Here is a 15,320-nt window from a genome sequence, read left to right on the forward strand (position 1 = left end):
TGAGATGCCAAGAAAAATGCCTTAAATTAATAGCAGCAGCTCCTGAAAATGTGAATCAAAGACAGGGAAATATCCTATCCGAATATACAGTGAAATGGTTCATTACATTTTGGGTTTTGCACACATTTGGAAAAAGGTTTCTAATCCTGCTCTTTTGTCTCTTTCCATGATAGTTTGTCTGTACTGTCATTGCCATCCTGTTGCACTTTCTGTACATGTGTGCCTTTGCCTGGGCATTGCTAGAAGCATTGCATATTTACCGAATGCTGAGTGAAGTGCGAGACATCAACTATGGCCCCATGCGCTTCTATTATATGGTTGGATGGGGTGTGCCAGCATTCATCACAGGTGAGGCCTGCACTAAACATCATAAAATCTGGTACACAGGCATGGACGTTCTGAGCCCATTATACCCTTTGTGAACCTTATTCTGTTCAAAAGAAAATCGCTTATTTTATTAAAATAAAGTGGTTCCTTCCTCTGCTAGCCTTATAACAGGTAACTGAATCAATTTAAGCAGGATATAACTGGCCTAGCCTAAACATAGGGCTGGAGTGTATTGGACTTTTTAAATTAATTATTTTTTTATTTATTACAAAATTTAATTTGCTGCCCATCTCGTGTCCAATGACCCTGGGCGGGTTAAAACATAAAAACATTAAAATAATCAATTATAAAATAACAAAAGAGGGTAAAATCATTAACACAAGATGGTGAAGGAGCGAGCCAGATACATGGGGGGGGGGTAGGATTAGGTTTTAATTAGTCAGCCAACTCCAGTGTGAAAGTCCCCAATTGGTTCCCCAAGCCACCTGGCAGAACCAGGTCTTAAAGCTCTTACGTAAGGTCATGAGGCTGGGGGCCAATCTCATCTCGGGGGGGGGGTAGCATGTTCAAGAGGACAGGAACCATGGCAGAGAAGGCTCTTCTGGATCCCACCAGCTGAAATTCCTTGGCTGATGGGATCTTCAGTATGCCCACTGTGCTGGCGCGGGCGGGGTGGGCCAGTCCCATCCGAATGAGACTGTTCCTCAAGAAGCCTGGAGCTATGCCATAAAGGGCTTTAAAGGTGATAACCAATACCTTAATAATGTCCTGTCACTGTTAGTTCGATTCCAGCGTGCTGTAGAGTAGATGAAATGATTGAAGACTTATGTTTCCTCTTTATTGATTGTTTTGTGTGGTATTCTCCTTAGGACTTGCTGTGGGCCTGGATCCTGAAGGATATGGGAACCCAGACTTTTGTTGGCTCTCCATCTATGACACCCTGATTTGGAGCTTTGCTGGTCCCATTGCTTTTGCTGTTGCAGTGAGTAGAGAAGCAAGGGAATATGGGGAGGAAAGGCAAGAAAACCCCATTTCTCAAAATGGGGGCAGCTGTCTAGTTCCATAAGGTTACTTGTGGTTTATGTGAGGTGTAAATTATAACTGCATGGGAAAAAGAGAGAGTTTTTTTCTTTAGCATGGACATGGCAACTATTACTTTTCACATTAGGGTTTAGTTTTATATACCCAGTGTGTCAAGACTGCCTAGTTCTGCCATTTTATTTTTCCAACTAAAACACCTTGATTAACTTGAAAAACAGTCTTCTTGCTCAACTGACTGAAGATGCAATGGAAGGCTGAGAAGCACTGCAGCTCTTCCCTTGCTTCAACAGGAACCTCAGATGATAGGTTACCTGGGTTTCCGAATCAGTCATACAATTGTTATAAGACTTATAAAATAGAACTGATCTTTGCAAGACCAAGGAAAGAGCACTGCCAAGGAAGAGGGACTGATACAGTATTTAAAATATTCCGGGTTTGGGAGGACGCACTATTAGCCAGAGAGAAATCTAGTATTAATCTTTTCCCTCTTTCATTCCATAGATGAGTGTCTTCCTCTATGTCCTGGCCACCAAGGCTACGTGTGCGGCTCAACAGCAGGGTTTTGAGAAGAAGGGGACAATGTGAGTCTGTCATTGTTCATGCACAGCTACTCTTTACACCTATTATGTGTATTTAACTGTTCTTCCATGTCCCTGGGTTGTGATCTCTACCTTTTTGGTACTATGTGCCTTTCCTCTGAGTTATCACCCTTATTATTGTCTCCACCTTATTTCACCCTACTAAGTTGTTCTTTCTCCTGCTTTCCATTTTCTTACTTAGCATTGATGTATCCTAATAGTCAATGCTTCCAATATTTTTTTTTATTGAAAAGTTTTACATACAATTTTTCCCTTAAAAAATCCCCCCTCCCCCCCTTCTCCCTCCCCCCTTCCTCTCCCCCCTCCCCCCCTCCCCCCCACCGACTTACCAGAGCTAAATACAAGGTATATATAAAAAAAACAATCATAAACAACCATATACTAACAACCATAAACTCTAAAATCTATCACTCTCTAGCTTATATAGGATAAAACAAACCTTAGTAATATTAAATATATATAAATATATATAAAAAAAACTAATATAGAAAAAAAAAACAAAGAAAGAAGACTTATTCAAATATAAAACTTCTTAACCCTATACTTATTCTGAATAAACCCAAGCCATTTTCTCCCTTCCATAATATAACGTTCCTGCGAGTAATCTTTCAAATAGGCCGACATCTTCACCATTTCGACCAGGTCAGAAACCTTTAAAATCCACTCCTCTATAGTCGGCAGTTCCTCTTTCCAGTACTATCCCCGTAATTAAATTCAACATCAACTTAGTATATTCCATCAGGCTTTTATCCAAAAAGCCTTGACCTTTTTACAAGTCTACCATATATGAAAATATGAAAATATATTACATCTTTATCACCACACCTCCAACATTTAGGCTAATAATTCAGATACATGCTTAGCTTTTTAAAATCTAAATACCATCTATAAAACATTTTATAAAAATTCTCTCTTAGATTTCAAACTTGTATAAATTTTACATTCCTCACCCAAATCTTTTCCCACCTCCCACTACTTGACTGTAAGTACGTTGTGAAAGTTCCATAGACTTCTGCTGATCTTGTTCTTTTATCTTTTTTGATCGTTTTAAAGCAGCACGCGTCACCCTCTGTTCTCTGGGATCATCCAAAAGTGTTATAACTTGATCTCCTCCAGCACCATTCTCCTCTGTCTGTCCATCTTCAACCTCTTGATATTCTCCTTCTCCAGATCCCTTTGCAGCTTCCAGAAGTGTTAATGGGGTTGCTTTTAAAACATTATTGTAAAAATCACGCGCTTGCATCACAGTGACCAGACGGTACCTTTTACCTTCATGCATCACCATCAACCCCGCTGGAATCTCCCATCTGAACCTTATATCTCGTTGCTTGAGCTCTTGCACAAGAAATGTAAAATCCTTCCTTCTCCTTAAAATCTTTGGAGGAATTTCTTTTAGAACCAGAACTTCTTGATCAGCAATCACGACCTTAGTATCATAGGCAGCTTGTATAACTTCATCTCTAATTTCCCTTTTTGTAAAATAAACCACCACATCTCTAGGCAACTTTCTCTGTCTAGCAATCCATGAGTTCACACGATACACTTTATCCATGCCTCCTTTTATTTCAGATGCTGGCTGATTCAATACCACTTCGAGAGCCTCAGAAACCAGCTGCTTTAGATCTTCCTTAATATTCTCCTTTAAACCTCTGATTCTAATGGCAAACTGCATCTGGAAATATTGAGCAAGACTCAATTCTTTATCCATTTTGTGTCTTAAATCTTCATTCTCCAATACTTTTGCTTCTAATATGGCATTCTTTTGAGTCGAATCTTTAACTTTTTCATCCAAATCTTCCACACATTCAGCCACTTTATACACTGAAGACAAAATGTCTACCTTCATCACCCTGTACTTCTGTTCCATCCTCTCCTCCATTCTCTCCTCCAACTTCTTCAATTTCTCCTCCATCTGTGCAAATTTATCACCCATTGATTCCAAAATTGATTCCAAGATTACCTGGGTATGTTTTTCAAGAGCAACTTGTAAGTCCTTCGATGTCACTACATCAGGAGGATGCAATGCCTGCAATGATGATTGTTGCACCGGGGAAGTTCCAGCACTCCAAAGAGTTTTAGGGGGAGGTTTAGCCGCCATCTTTTACTTTCAATTGTGACGCACTTTCACTTAGAGTTTAAAAAGTCCATCAAGCTCGAGAGTAGAATAAAATAATCCTCTTCACCTTTTCCTCTTGTACTCTGCCTGCTCTTTTTATTCCATAGTCCTTCCTTCAGGCAGGGGTGGTCGCAGATGCCTGGCTCTGCTCCATAAAGTCAGGAGCAGAGGCGCTGGCCAGCTGGGAGCGACCCAGGCTACGGGGGAGTTCAATCCTTCGGCCGCCCAAGCTGCAAGCTCAGGCGGCCCCGGAGAACTCAACCCCTACCTGGGGCCTCACCCCCTCCTCTTCTCCCGAGGAGGGGGCTTCAAATTCGCCCGAACAGCTGATCGGCGCTGTTTCGGGCGAAAATCACTCAGCTGAGCCGCGGGCAGCCCGGGAAGGCTGCCTCCGTCGCCGCGGAGCCACCGGAAGTCTATGCTTCCAATATTTTTGTTGGAATTGTGGGATCTGTCCTACATAGGTACAAAGCTAAGTAGTATTGCAAAGTTAGTGGAGGCCATGCTCCAGGTTCAGCCAAGAGAATCCGGAGCTTATTCATAAGTAATATTTCAGCCATGAGACTTGGGGCTTGTTGTGTGGGAGAGACCACATTAACTATACTCTTTCTCTACTGTAGCTCCGGTCTACGGTCGGGCTTCATCTCTTTGCTGATAATGAGTGTCACCTGGTTACTGGCTCTGCTATCCATTAACAGCGATGCCATCCTCTTCCACTATCTCTTTGTGGGCTTCAACTGCTTCCAGGTAATTTGGGTATCGTAATATAGCACAATAGCACACATTGGTATGGAATCTCCCCAAATCAGTCACATTTGCTCAATAATACTGAGCTGTTATGAAGCCCCCCCCAAATTCAATTTTGTTTTCACCACTTTCCCTTTTTCTCCAAGAACTCATTTATCTCAATTTCATACAGTAATATAAATTGAAGAATCAGGCCAAAATTGATTTTTATTTTTAGAATTTCATGCGGCATTTGGAGTATGATTGACCTCTGTTGGCAATTGGAGCAAGGACCCTGCAGATTTTATTGACCTTGATGTCAAGCAATTAGCAGGGGAAGAAGAGGTAGATTTTTAGTGGGTTGGGGTCTTTTAAAGGATGAAAGAATTCTAGGAGAATTCTGGGAGACATAAACAGCACTTACATAGCACTTTGACCACATGTTTTAAACCTTTGAAGTAAATCAATTCTTATATTCTTGAACTCTGGCTCTTAAAGTGATGTAATCCTATGGAACAACAGGATTTTAATTTCTATTACTATATGTAGAAATAGCTATTTTACTTCTCTCTGTTGCTCCAAATACTTGAATCTGTATAGATTTCAAACAAGTTCATACTCTACTGTTCTGTCAGAGATCTATTTCACCAAATAATTAGGAAATGATGATTTTTACCAAAAATATTGCTCTCTCAGTCATAATGAAAACATGCAAATATGACATTTTTATTTTTTACAACTACTGTTTTTTTCCCCAAGGTAACATCTACCGGAGCGAGTCTTATTAATAAAAGCAGCAGTTATTCTCAGCGTAGAAATATATGGAACAAAAATAATAAGACCACATAGGATTGAAAAAAGAAAGCAAGGTCTGCAAATTAGGCTACTGGCTTTCCCTTACTATAATGTTTTGGAAACCCAGTGTGGTGCAAGGGTTAAATTGCTGGACTAGTACTAGGGAGACCCAGGTTCAAGAACCCTTTTACTATGGAAATACCCTGATAACTTTAGACTAGTCATTCTCTCTCTTAGTGCAACCTGTTTCACAGCATTGCTGTTGTGAAGATACAGTGAAGAGATCTCCCTGGAAGCTGTCTTGAGCTCTTGAAGGAAGAACAAGATATAAGTCTAAGAAAAAAAATAAACATTTTGAAGCTTGGAAGCCATGAGGTTGCCATTCATTGCCTATTCTCTCACTGTTCCATAGGGACCCTTAATCTTTCTCCTCTGTGTCATCTTATGCAAAGAAGTGAGGAAGGCTCTCAGATCTATTTGCGGAAAGAAGCACAGCACTGATCCTACACTCACTACCAAATCTACCTTGACAGCAGTGAGTATCTCAAGGCGCTTTCTTTCCTATTCTCACTGAGGGCCAACAATACCTTTGAGTAGAAAACTATGGGTATGTTGTTGCAGAATTTAATACTGATCTTAAAAGGAAAAATAAACAAAACTTTGACCTGGAATTGGCATTTTGCTCCAGTCCAGAATTTTGAGTCATATTTTGCATCAAGAAATGACAATGAAGCCACTGGCAATGAAGGAAACGTGTATACATATTCTCCTACTATTAGTATTATGGAAGGCCCAAAAATGATGTAGGACACTGAAGCCAAATTATGTATAATCTCCAGGCTTGATCGCCTGAGCACCCACATCTTTTCACAACCATCTACATCACTTAAAACTGAGTAATATCACGAAAGCTGAGATTCACCTCCGAATTTTGTGTTTCTTGGAACAGATGGCATGCATAATATTCTATATCTTGCTTTCAGATCATCCACTGAGTATTTATATCCAGAATATAACAGGAAAAAAGATGGTCTGCTTTCTTATAGCAAAGATGTGTTTTGGCAACAGATTCCAAAGAACAGCTAGTGAACGAATGCCTGTGAGAAGACACATAATGCTAGTACTGAGAAAAGAGACTTCTAATATAGAAGAGATGAATGGTCAAGTAGATGAGACAAAGCTGGCATAGTGAAAGATATGAGGTCCAGAATGGAGAGCTGTGCCAATGTAAAACACTCAGATCCTTAGTCCAATTGATGAACCAAAAAAAAAATATTGAAGAGACTCACCAAGTTAGTTAGTTGTTGCCTCTCTGCTGCTATTAATTGATCTCTCCCATATTATTCTGACCTCAACAGGCTTATATTTGCAACAATACCTACGTGGATGGACAATTGTACCATACACCATTTGGGGACTCCACTGGTTCTTTGCATAGCACTGTCCGCTCAGGCAAAAGTCAGCACAGCTACATCCCTTTTGTGCTCAGGTAATGCTAATGTAAAGAAGGTCTAACTCTTTCCCTTCCCCCATAGTATAGGTCTTGCTGTCTGTATTGTGGAGCCTTGGCAGCTATCAAATTCTCTATTTTCTGTTCACAGGGAGGAGTCTGGCTTGAACAATAGCCAGGTACACATTGGGCCTGCGGATCCCAGTTCTTTGTTTTTGGAAGACAAGGATCAGAACAATGGTGAGAGGAAGAGAACGGGACAAGTTCTGGGCAGAACTGTCTACATCCCTGGGCCTATGGATTGGCTTCAGTTGATAGCCCTATAATTTGCTTTTTAAAGCTACATATAATATTTCTCATTTCCATGTAGTTCTTTTCTTGTTTTCCCCCCTCCATTTCTTTAAATGCTCTATGTTTTTGGACAGCTATGGTGATTACATGTGAACAAGAAATTGACAATTCCTCTTCCTCATGTTTCTCAGAGTCTAGTCAAAGTTAAATATGTGCTAGGGATGAGGATGTAGTAGATCCCTAAAGTTGCAGCTTAGTATATTACATAGCATTTCTGTAAATCCCATGGAATTCATGGATATCTTCATAGAATTGCACAGCAAATCTCTATTTCTTTTGTTGTGCTAAAATTGATTGACTCTAAAAGAGAAAGGCAGATTAAAATGAGCACTGTCTTTGTTTGCATACAGAAATTGAGAACCAGGCCATTGTGATATGGATCTTCCTGTGCCTGTAGAGGAATACTTGCCTTTTTTCCATAGACACTATCCCACTCCTTATGAAATTTTTATTTTCACCCTTCATAGTTAAAGAATCTGTATTTATCTACACAACAGTCTTGTGGAATAAATAAGGCAAGGCAGATAGCCCATTGCCCTTCAGTGAATTTAGTCAGTTAAAATAGAAAGGGGGCTTGGGGTGGGTACTACAGGTTAGAAAGGAGACAATTTGTTGTGTGAGAAGATGTATAATTCTGATTTAATTTTAATTTAATTTAATTTTAATTTATTAATATTTCTATACCGCCCTTCTCCCGAAGGACTCAGGGCGGTGTACAGGGCAAGAGTAAAATACAAAATTACAAAAGTTAAAAGTAATTAAATATATGCCCGTTAAAAGAACAATTAATACATAATAAATAACCCCAATAAAATAAAAATAACCCCCCCAATCCCCCCTCAGGCCAGGCCGGCTTGTTCGAACAAGTATGTTTTTAGGTCGCGGCAGAAGGAGCGGAGATCGGGCGCCGTCCGGAGCTCAACTGGTAGCTGGTTCCATAATTCTGGGGCGCCCACAGAGAAAGATCTCCCCCTGGGGGCCACCAATCTACATTCTCTGACCGGTGGCACCCTGAGGAGGCCCTCTCTGTGGGAACGCACAGGGCGGAGGGAAGTTGATGCCGGCAGCAGGTGTTCCCTAAGGTACTCCGGACCCCTGCCATGTAGGGCTTTAAACACCATTACTAGTACCTTGAATCTCACCCGGAAGACAACTGGCAACCAATGCAGCTCACGGAGCAGAGGTGTAACGTGGGAGCATCGGGAGACTCCCAACACAACTCTCGCGGCTGCATTCTGTACCAGTTGGAGCCTCCGGGTGGTCCTCAAGGGAAGCCCCATGTAGAGAGCGTTGCAGTAGTCCAGACGAGAGGTCACGAGCGCATGAGTGACCGTGCATAAATCATCCCGGCTTAGATAGGGCCGCAACTGGCGCACCAGGCGAACCTGGGCGAAAGCCCCCCTAGTCACAGCCACCATGTGATCTTCCAAGGTGAGCCGTGAATCTAGGAGGACTCCCAAGTTGCGAGCCCTATCTACGGGGGGTAATAATTCACCCCCCATAGAAAGAGATGGAATATCCGAATAAACCCGGGATGAAGGTATGCAAAGCCACTCGGTCTTGTCGGGGTTGAGTTGAAGTCTGTTCCTCCCCATCCAGACCCGAACCGCCTCCAGGCAACGGGACATCACGTTGAGGGCATCACTGGGGTGGTTTGGGGTCGAAAGAAAAAGCTGGGTATCATCAGCATACTGATGATACCCAACTCCAAAGCCACGAATGATCTCACCCAGCGGTTTCATGTAGATGTTGAACAGGAGAGGCGAGAGGACCGACCCCTGAGGAACTCCACAAACGAGAGACCTCGCGGTCGACCTCTGCCCTCCTGTCAACACCGACTGCGAGCGTCCCTGGAGATAGGAGGAGAACCACTGTAAGACCGTGCCTCCCACTCCCAATCCCCTGAGACGCCGCAGCAGGATACCATGGTCGATGGTATCGAAAGCCGCTGAGAGGTCTAATAGGACTAGAACAGAGGAATGACCCCTGTCCCGAGCCCTCCAGAGATCATTCACCAGCGCGACCAATGCCGTCTCCGTGCTGTGCCCGGGCCTGAAACCCGATTGGTACGGGTCTAGATAATCCGCTTCATCCAGGACCAAAGGGAGCTGATGCGCCACCACACTCTCAACAACCTTCGCAAGAAAGCGAAGGTTGGAGACCGGACGAAAGTTGTTCAATACAGCTGGGTCCAAGGCAGGCTTCTTGAGGAGAGGCCTCACCACCGCCTCTTTCAAGACGGCAGGGAAGCTACCCTCACTCAAAGAAGCTGATATAACTGCTTGGAACCAGCTGCGTGTCCTCTCCCGGGCTGCATAAACCAGCCAGGAAGGGCACGGGTCCAATAAACATGTGGTGGAGCTCAGTCTCCCCATAATCCTGTCCACTTCCTCCGGAGTCACAGAATCAAACTCCTCCCAGGTGATATCGACAAGACCGCCCGTGTCCTGATCGCCAGACTCTGCCCAGTCAGAGTCCAGACCGATCCGAATCCGAGCGATTTTGTCCGACAGATAATTGTTAAACTCCTCGGCACGACCCTGCAAGGGTTCCTCCCTCACCTCCTGATTAAGGAGGGAGCGAGTCACCCTAAACAGAGCGGCCGGGCGATTATCTGCGGACGCGATAAGGGTAGCGAAGTGATTAGACCTCGCCACCCTTATCGCAGCGAGATAAGACCTAATGTAGGTTCTTAGTCGCAATCGGTCGGATTCGGATCGGCTGGACCTCCAACCGCTCTCTAGGCCCCGTCTCCGACGCTTCATCTCCTGGAGCTCCGCGGAGAACCATGGAGCTCGACGGGTCAGGGGCCGCAAGGGTACAACTCGGTCAAGAGCCTCAGTGGCCGCCCTTTCCCAGGCTTCCATTTATTTGTTAGTCTCTCAAATTGTTGGGAAACTAAAAAATTACCCTGGACTTTAGAAACTGATAAAACAAAAGCTGCCACAGCCAATAAGATCACCCTTGTATAACCAGTTTGGTCTAGAGGTTAAGGCACCAGGCTAGAAAGCAAGAGATCGTGAGTTCTAGTCCTGCTTTATCCATGAACACCAGCTGGTGACCTTGGATCAGTGTTTCTCTCTCAGCCCAACTCACCTTACAGAGCTATTGTTGAGGGGAAAATAGGAAGAGGAAAGGTGAATGTTCACCACCTTGAGTTATTTGTAAAAAGTAATAAAAGGCAGAGCACAAATAAATAAAGGGGTAAGAAGTAAAGCTACCTTCAAATTGAGCTTGATTCCTGGTGCATTGCTTAGATGCAGGGAAATTTTCGTGTAGCTAATACTTAAAAACAGGGAATTAAAAGTGATAACATGCTGTCTCTTCCACCGAAGAGTGACACAGAACAGAAGGATTTTCCCTACAGAATTGAAGTGCTGTTCACCCATTATGGTGTTGTGAAAACATGGAATTTGGTGTTTGCATTACTGATCCTTATCCTCTACTGCCTATGCAACTAGTCACTTCTTGCCAAGGTCATGGGGGACAAAGCCAAGAAATTTTGTACAACTTGAGATTGCCTTTCCACTGTGGAAGAGTAAGGAAGGAAACACTGCATTTACACTGGTATAGCTAAAAACAACATAAGTCCGTTTCACTCGTGGGTTGGAAACATAGTGATGGTAACATCATGTAGACATGGCAATCTTCACCCTTTCCTCCCCAGGCATGCATTTGTTATGATTAGGTACAAGTGGGGAAAGACTCAAAGGTCAGGAGCCAGTTGTTGTTGTTTTTAATAGTGATGATGTGTGTTGTATTCCTAGTTGAATTGAAATGGTTCTTATACAGTAGTAGACTTGGGAATAAACTTCAGGTAGCATTCACATTCAAACATACATTTCATCACTGTGAGCCAAGGGACAATATCTTAAAATGTATTTTGCAAAAGTTGAAAAAGAAACAAAGCCTCTAAGAAAACCCCCCGACATTGTTTGATTTGATGCCACTTGAACATTTTATTATCTTCACTCTCATTTACTCCAAATTGACCTATTCTGATGGTTTTCTGGGTTTAGATTTGAACCTGGCTTTTTCCCATTCTAAGTGGACACTGTAGCCACTACACAGATAGAACGTTATAGACTGAGCTTGCACAAAAATAAATATACAAGAGAACAATTTAATCACATGCTGTAATCACCTGATTTATGTAGATCAGGGGTGTCAAACTCGTAATGTCACATGACGTGTCGTAATGTATCATGGCTTTTTTTCCATTGCCGGCAATGGGGTAGGCACGGTTTTGGCATAACAAATCCGGCCCATGGGCCGGCAGTTTGACACCCCTGGTGTAGATGGTTCTTAAATCACCAATTGAGACCATTTAAGTACTTGGTATGAGAATCAGGTGGTATGTCCTAAGCAGACACCTCTTCTAGCCTCTTAGGGGATATGTTTTGTTATGATTTGAGACCGTAGAACAGTTGAGTGAAGAATGGGTGTACTATTAATACAGTCTGATTACTATTTGTCTTTCTCCCTGCACTTTTTGGGCACAGAACGTGATACCGATTCAGACAGCGACCTCTCCCTGGAGGATGACCAGAGTGGTTCCTTTGCTTCCACCCATTCCTCAGACAGTGAAGAGGATGAAGAATTTCCCAAGGAACCCTGCTGGGAGAACTTACTGTGTCCTAACAATGAGAAACTGCCAACACTCAGCGCTCCAAAGGGTAATGCTAGAGATGGTTTTGGGCTACTCCAGGAATATCTCACTAAAGGAGGAAGGGATGGAGCTAACACTAGATCAGACTTTACCCAGGTTACAAAGATGTTTCTACTCATCTTCATCATTCTAGAATTTCTTTGAATGTGTGGTCGAGACCATTACTTTCAGGGAATTTTAAAGCTTAAGTAAGGTGTGTAATCAAGTTCAGCTGCTGTAAGTTGCAGATGCTTTAAAACTCTGCAAAGTTGTCAATTGAGATAAAACAGATATCATCTCAGTTATGACCAGAGCAAGTTTATTTCTTCATGTAAACTACTTTATTGTTAGTTCTTCCCTGTCGATTTAAAACTGTGATGTACCTTAATCCTCAGAACAGTGGCATTGATGTCTCTTCTCCTTGTATGTTTTCAAGCTGTAAAGAGCTGCTAACAAGAGGTGATATAAAGATGTAATTATGTGACAAAGGGAGAGAAGAAACCCTGCAGAACTCACTCACTAAGTTGGCGCTCCAGAATAGTAAAGATAGGACAAAACTCCTCCTTCAGTATAATTTTCCTCTGGGTCCGGTCGTGTATTTTTATATCGGTTGCATCTCCCTGGGCAGTAGCTTTTGTGAAGTTCTTTAATGCAGCTGTTGAAAAGTCAGGAGAGCAGATAGAGGGACATTGAAATCCACAATCTTCTGCTTTCTCAGTAGATAACATCTCTGGACCTGGAAACCCTTATTGGCCGGGTGACTTTGTAACCACTGCCAGCGAGAGCGAGGGCCACCCTGGCTCAGAGTCGCTGCGAGTCGAACCAATGGGTAAGAATGACCGGCTGGGACTGTCAGAGGAGTTGGCCAGAGAGAATGGAGAGGGCATCTTGGGCTCACTGCCTCACCCCACTGCTCAGCCCCAGAAAGGTAAAAAGTTAGATTCTGGGAACCGTAATACCGACTGGTCTGTTTTACCACAGGGGTAGGCAACCTCGGCTCTTTTATGACTCATGGACTTCAACTTCCAGAATTCCTGAGCCAGCTTGGCTGGCTCAGGAATTCTGGGAGTTGAAGTCCATGAGTCATAAAAGAGCCGAGGTTGCCTACCCCTGCCCTAGCAGTTTCCTCTTGGGGTCACATCAAACAACAAGTTGCATTTTGCAATTGCTCTTAATATTCAGGAGTGAATTCAGCATCTGAAGCCTTTCAGACCAGATAAATATGGAATACGTCTATGTGGAAATTAAGAGGAATAATTTTTTGCCTTTCTGTATGACCGGAAGAAAACAGAAAAATGTAAAGAATGTTTTGCAAATGAGTATTTTTCCCAGGTGTGAAGAATTTTGCTTTATAGGACATAACCTTTTAATAACCCATTAATCAACAAATCTAATTATGTGTCATTCTTTGTTAGAAATAAGATTGGGCCTAGAGAAAGCACTGGGAACATACAGTATTAAAAGATGCAATGTTAGTTAGGCTTAATTTTTTTTCCTGTTAATAAAACTAGCTCTGTTTGGGCAGACGTAAGGCTGTTTGCAGCCTTTGGTGAGAAAGCTCCACAATACTAATTTATAAGAATTTATATACATTATACAGATAATCTGGCAAGGGCAATTTTTGTAAAGTTAAAGACTGCACTGGGATGAAGATTCTCCAAGTTATCAGCTTACAATTGAGACAAAAAAAATTGATCTCTTTTAAGATGGGCCTAAGACCATGGGATGTGACAATATGATGAAGGAAATATATAAAACCAGATAGTCTTTAGTCATTAATTTCAAGACTGTTTTAATTTACCAAATGGATTGGATCTTGGATGCCTTTAAGGTTTATAGATGAAAATGACACCCAGCTCTGCCTTTTGTTTTTTACAAGTAGAACATCACCAAGCCCGCTCCTCTGTCCATAAAGACAAGTAGTCAGATCCTTTGGCCTTGGTTCCCTGACTGTAGCAAGGAATTTATTTATTTTTTTGAACTCTGGATCTTTTGCCCTCAGGCATTTTAAAGAAAAAATACCTGCCACCCATCAGTGAAAAGAGCAGCATCCAGCACATCCATAACAAGCTGTCCAGCTGCCGCTCAGGAATGGTATCCTTGCATGGTTCTTCAGGGAGTGATGGCAGCCGTGGAGGTGGGATGCCACGACCCCGACAGACACTACAGGAGCAGCTCAATGGCCTTACACCTATCACCATGAGCATAAAGACTGGCACAGTGGATGAGGACTCTTCTGGCTCCGAGTGAGTATGGCTGAGCCTTTTCCTTGCTCTCCCGTCCTTGGTGGTTTGCGGGTGACAACTTGCTGCCTGCGTGAAGCCTCTTGTCCACGCCGGAAATGGTGCTTTCGATCTTTCAGGCTGATATTTTGCTATATTTCATAGTTGTTGTTGTTATTATTATTATTCCCAGGCTGTGCCTTTAAAAAAAAAGTCTTACCTATTTACAGTTCCCTAGATTCTTCCTGATGTTTATGTTACAGAAATCCTTGACTATTCCACTGAGGGGAGGGTTCCTATTCTTGGAGAAAATATAACCCCTTAGCTGCATCTGGATGTAGCTGCCAGAATCTGAATGGCAGGATGCAGCCATCTCCTCCTTTGTGGACTTTAGGTGGGAAAGGGAACTTTTTAAGGGAAGCCCAGGGTTACCTTATCCCAAGGGCCAGAGCAGCATGTCAGATTTAAAGTCCCTGAGAAATACTGAGCTGTTCCTGTGAGATGCTGGGGGGACTCAGCCAACCTATTCAGCACTGTGAGGGAGGGGGGGGGGAACTGGGGGATGCTATCCTGTTCCAACCTCCTCCTGAGCTCTCTTGCACTAACCCCCTTTCCTCCTCCTCTCCTCCCTTCTCTGTTTCTTGTTCTCTCACCTCTCGCTTCAATCGCCCAGATTTCTGTTTTTTAATTTCCTCCATTAACACATGAGCCCCAGGGGGGGTGCTTTGCTCAAACCTGCTCATGACCACACTCATGTGTTTGTGTTCCCCCTGTCCTGTCTCGCTTTGTGTTTGATCACTGAGCAGGAGCGATGAAACCTCAATCTGATGTCGCATGCACCAGACTCTCTCTCTCACACACGCTTGGCCAGTCTGGGAGCCAGGATTGCTCTCAAACCACAGCGAGGAATGTTGTCTCCGTCAGCTCGGCCTGGCCCAGGGAGCTGGACCCACTGTATGTCGTGCCAAATGAAAAGTGACCTGCCCCCCCAACCCCCTGGGGGGGGAACACCAGGTTCCAGGAGGCGGACCTTGTTGAACAGATG

The 15,320-nt window shown here is 43.2% G+C and overlaps 1 protein-coding gene across 1 annotated transcript in view; it reads left to right on the forward strand.

Moving 5' to 3' along the window:
* CELSR2 (cadherin EGF LAG seven-pass G-type receptor 2) overlaps window positions 1-15,103 on the forward strand; it is a gene marked incomplete at both ends in the record, with an annotated part of 103,776 nt that extends 88,673 nt beyond the window's left edge. Inside the window, 11 exons of the mRNA XM_081322187.1 lie at window positions 174-348; window positions 1,197-1,309; window positions 1,870-1,949; window positions 4,704-4,830; window positions 6,017-6,139; window positions 6,963-7,093; window positions 7,206-7,294; window positions 11,908-12,081; window positions 12,772-12,981; window positions 14,056-14,299; window positions 15,082-15,103. Coding sequence (XP_081178313.1) covers window positions 174-348; window positions 1,197-1,309; window positions 1,870-1,949; window positions 4,704-4,830; window positions 6,017-6,139; window positions 6,963-7,093; window positions 7,206-7,294; window positions 11,908-12,081; window positions 12,772-12,981; window positions 14,056-14,299; window positions 15,082-15,103 — 1,488 coding nt within the window. The remainder of the gene's footprint in view (window positions 1-173; window positions 349-1,196; window positions 1,310-1,869; window positions 1,950-4,703; window positions 4,831-6,016; window positions 6,140-6,962; window positions 7,094-7,205; window positions 7,295-11,907; window positions 12,082-12,771; window positions 12,982-14,055; window positions 14,300-15,081) is intronic.
* Window positions 15,104-15,320: the final 217 nt, after the last annotated feature.

This window comes from Vipera berus, assembly GCF_964194415.1.
Source record: "Vipera berus genome assembly, chromosome: 3".
NCBI lineage: Eukaryota > Metazoa > Chordata > Lepidosauria > Squamata > Viperidae > Vipera > Vipera berus.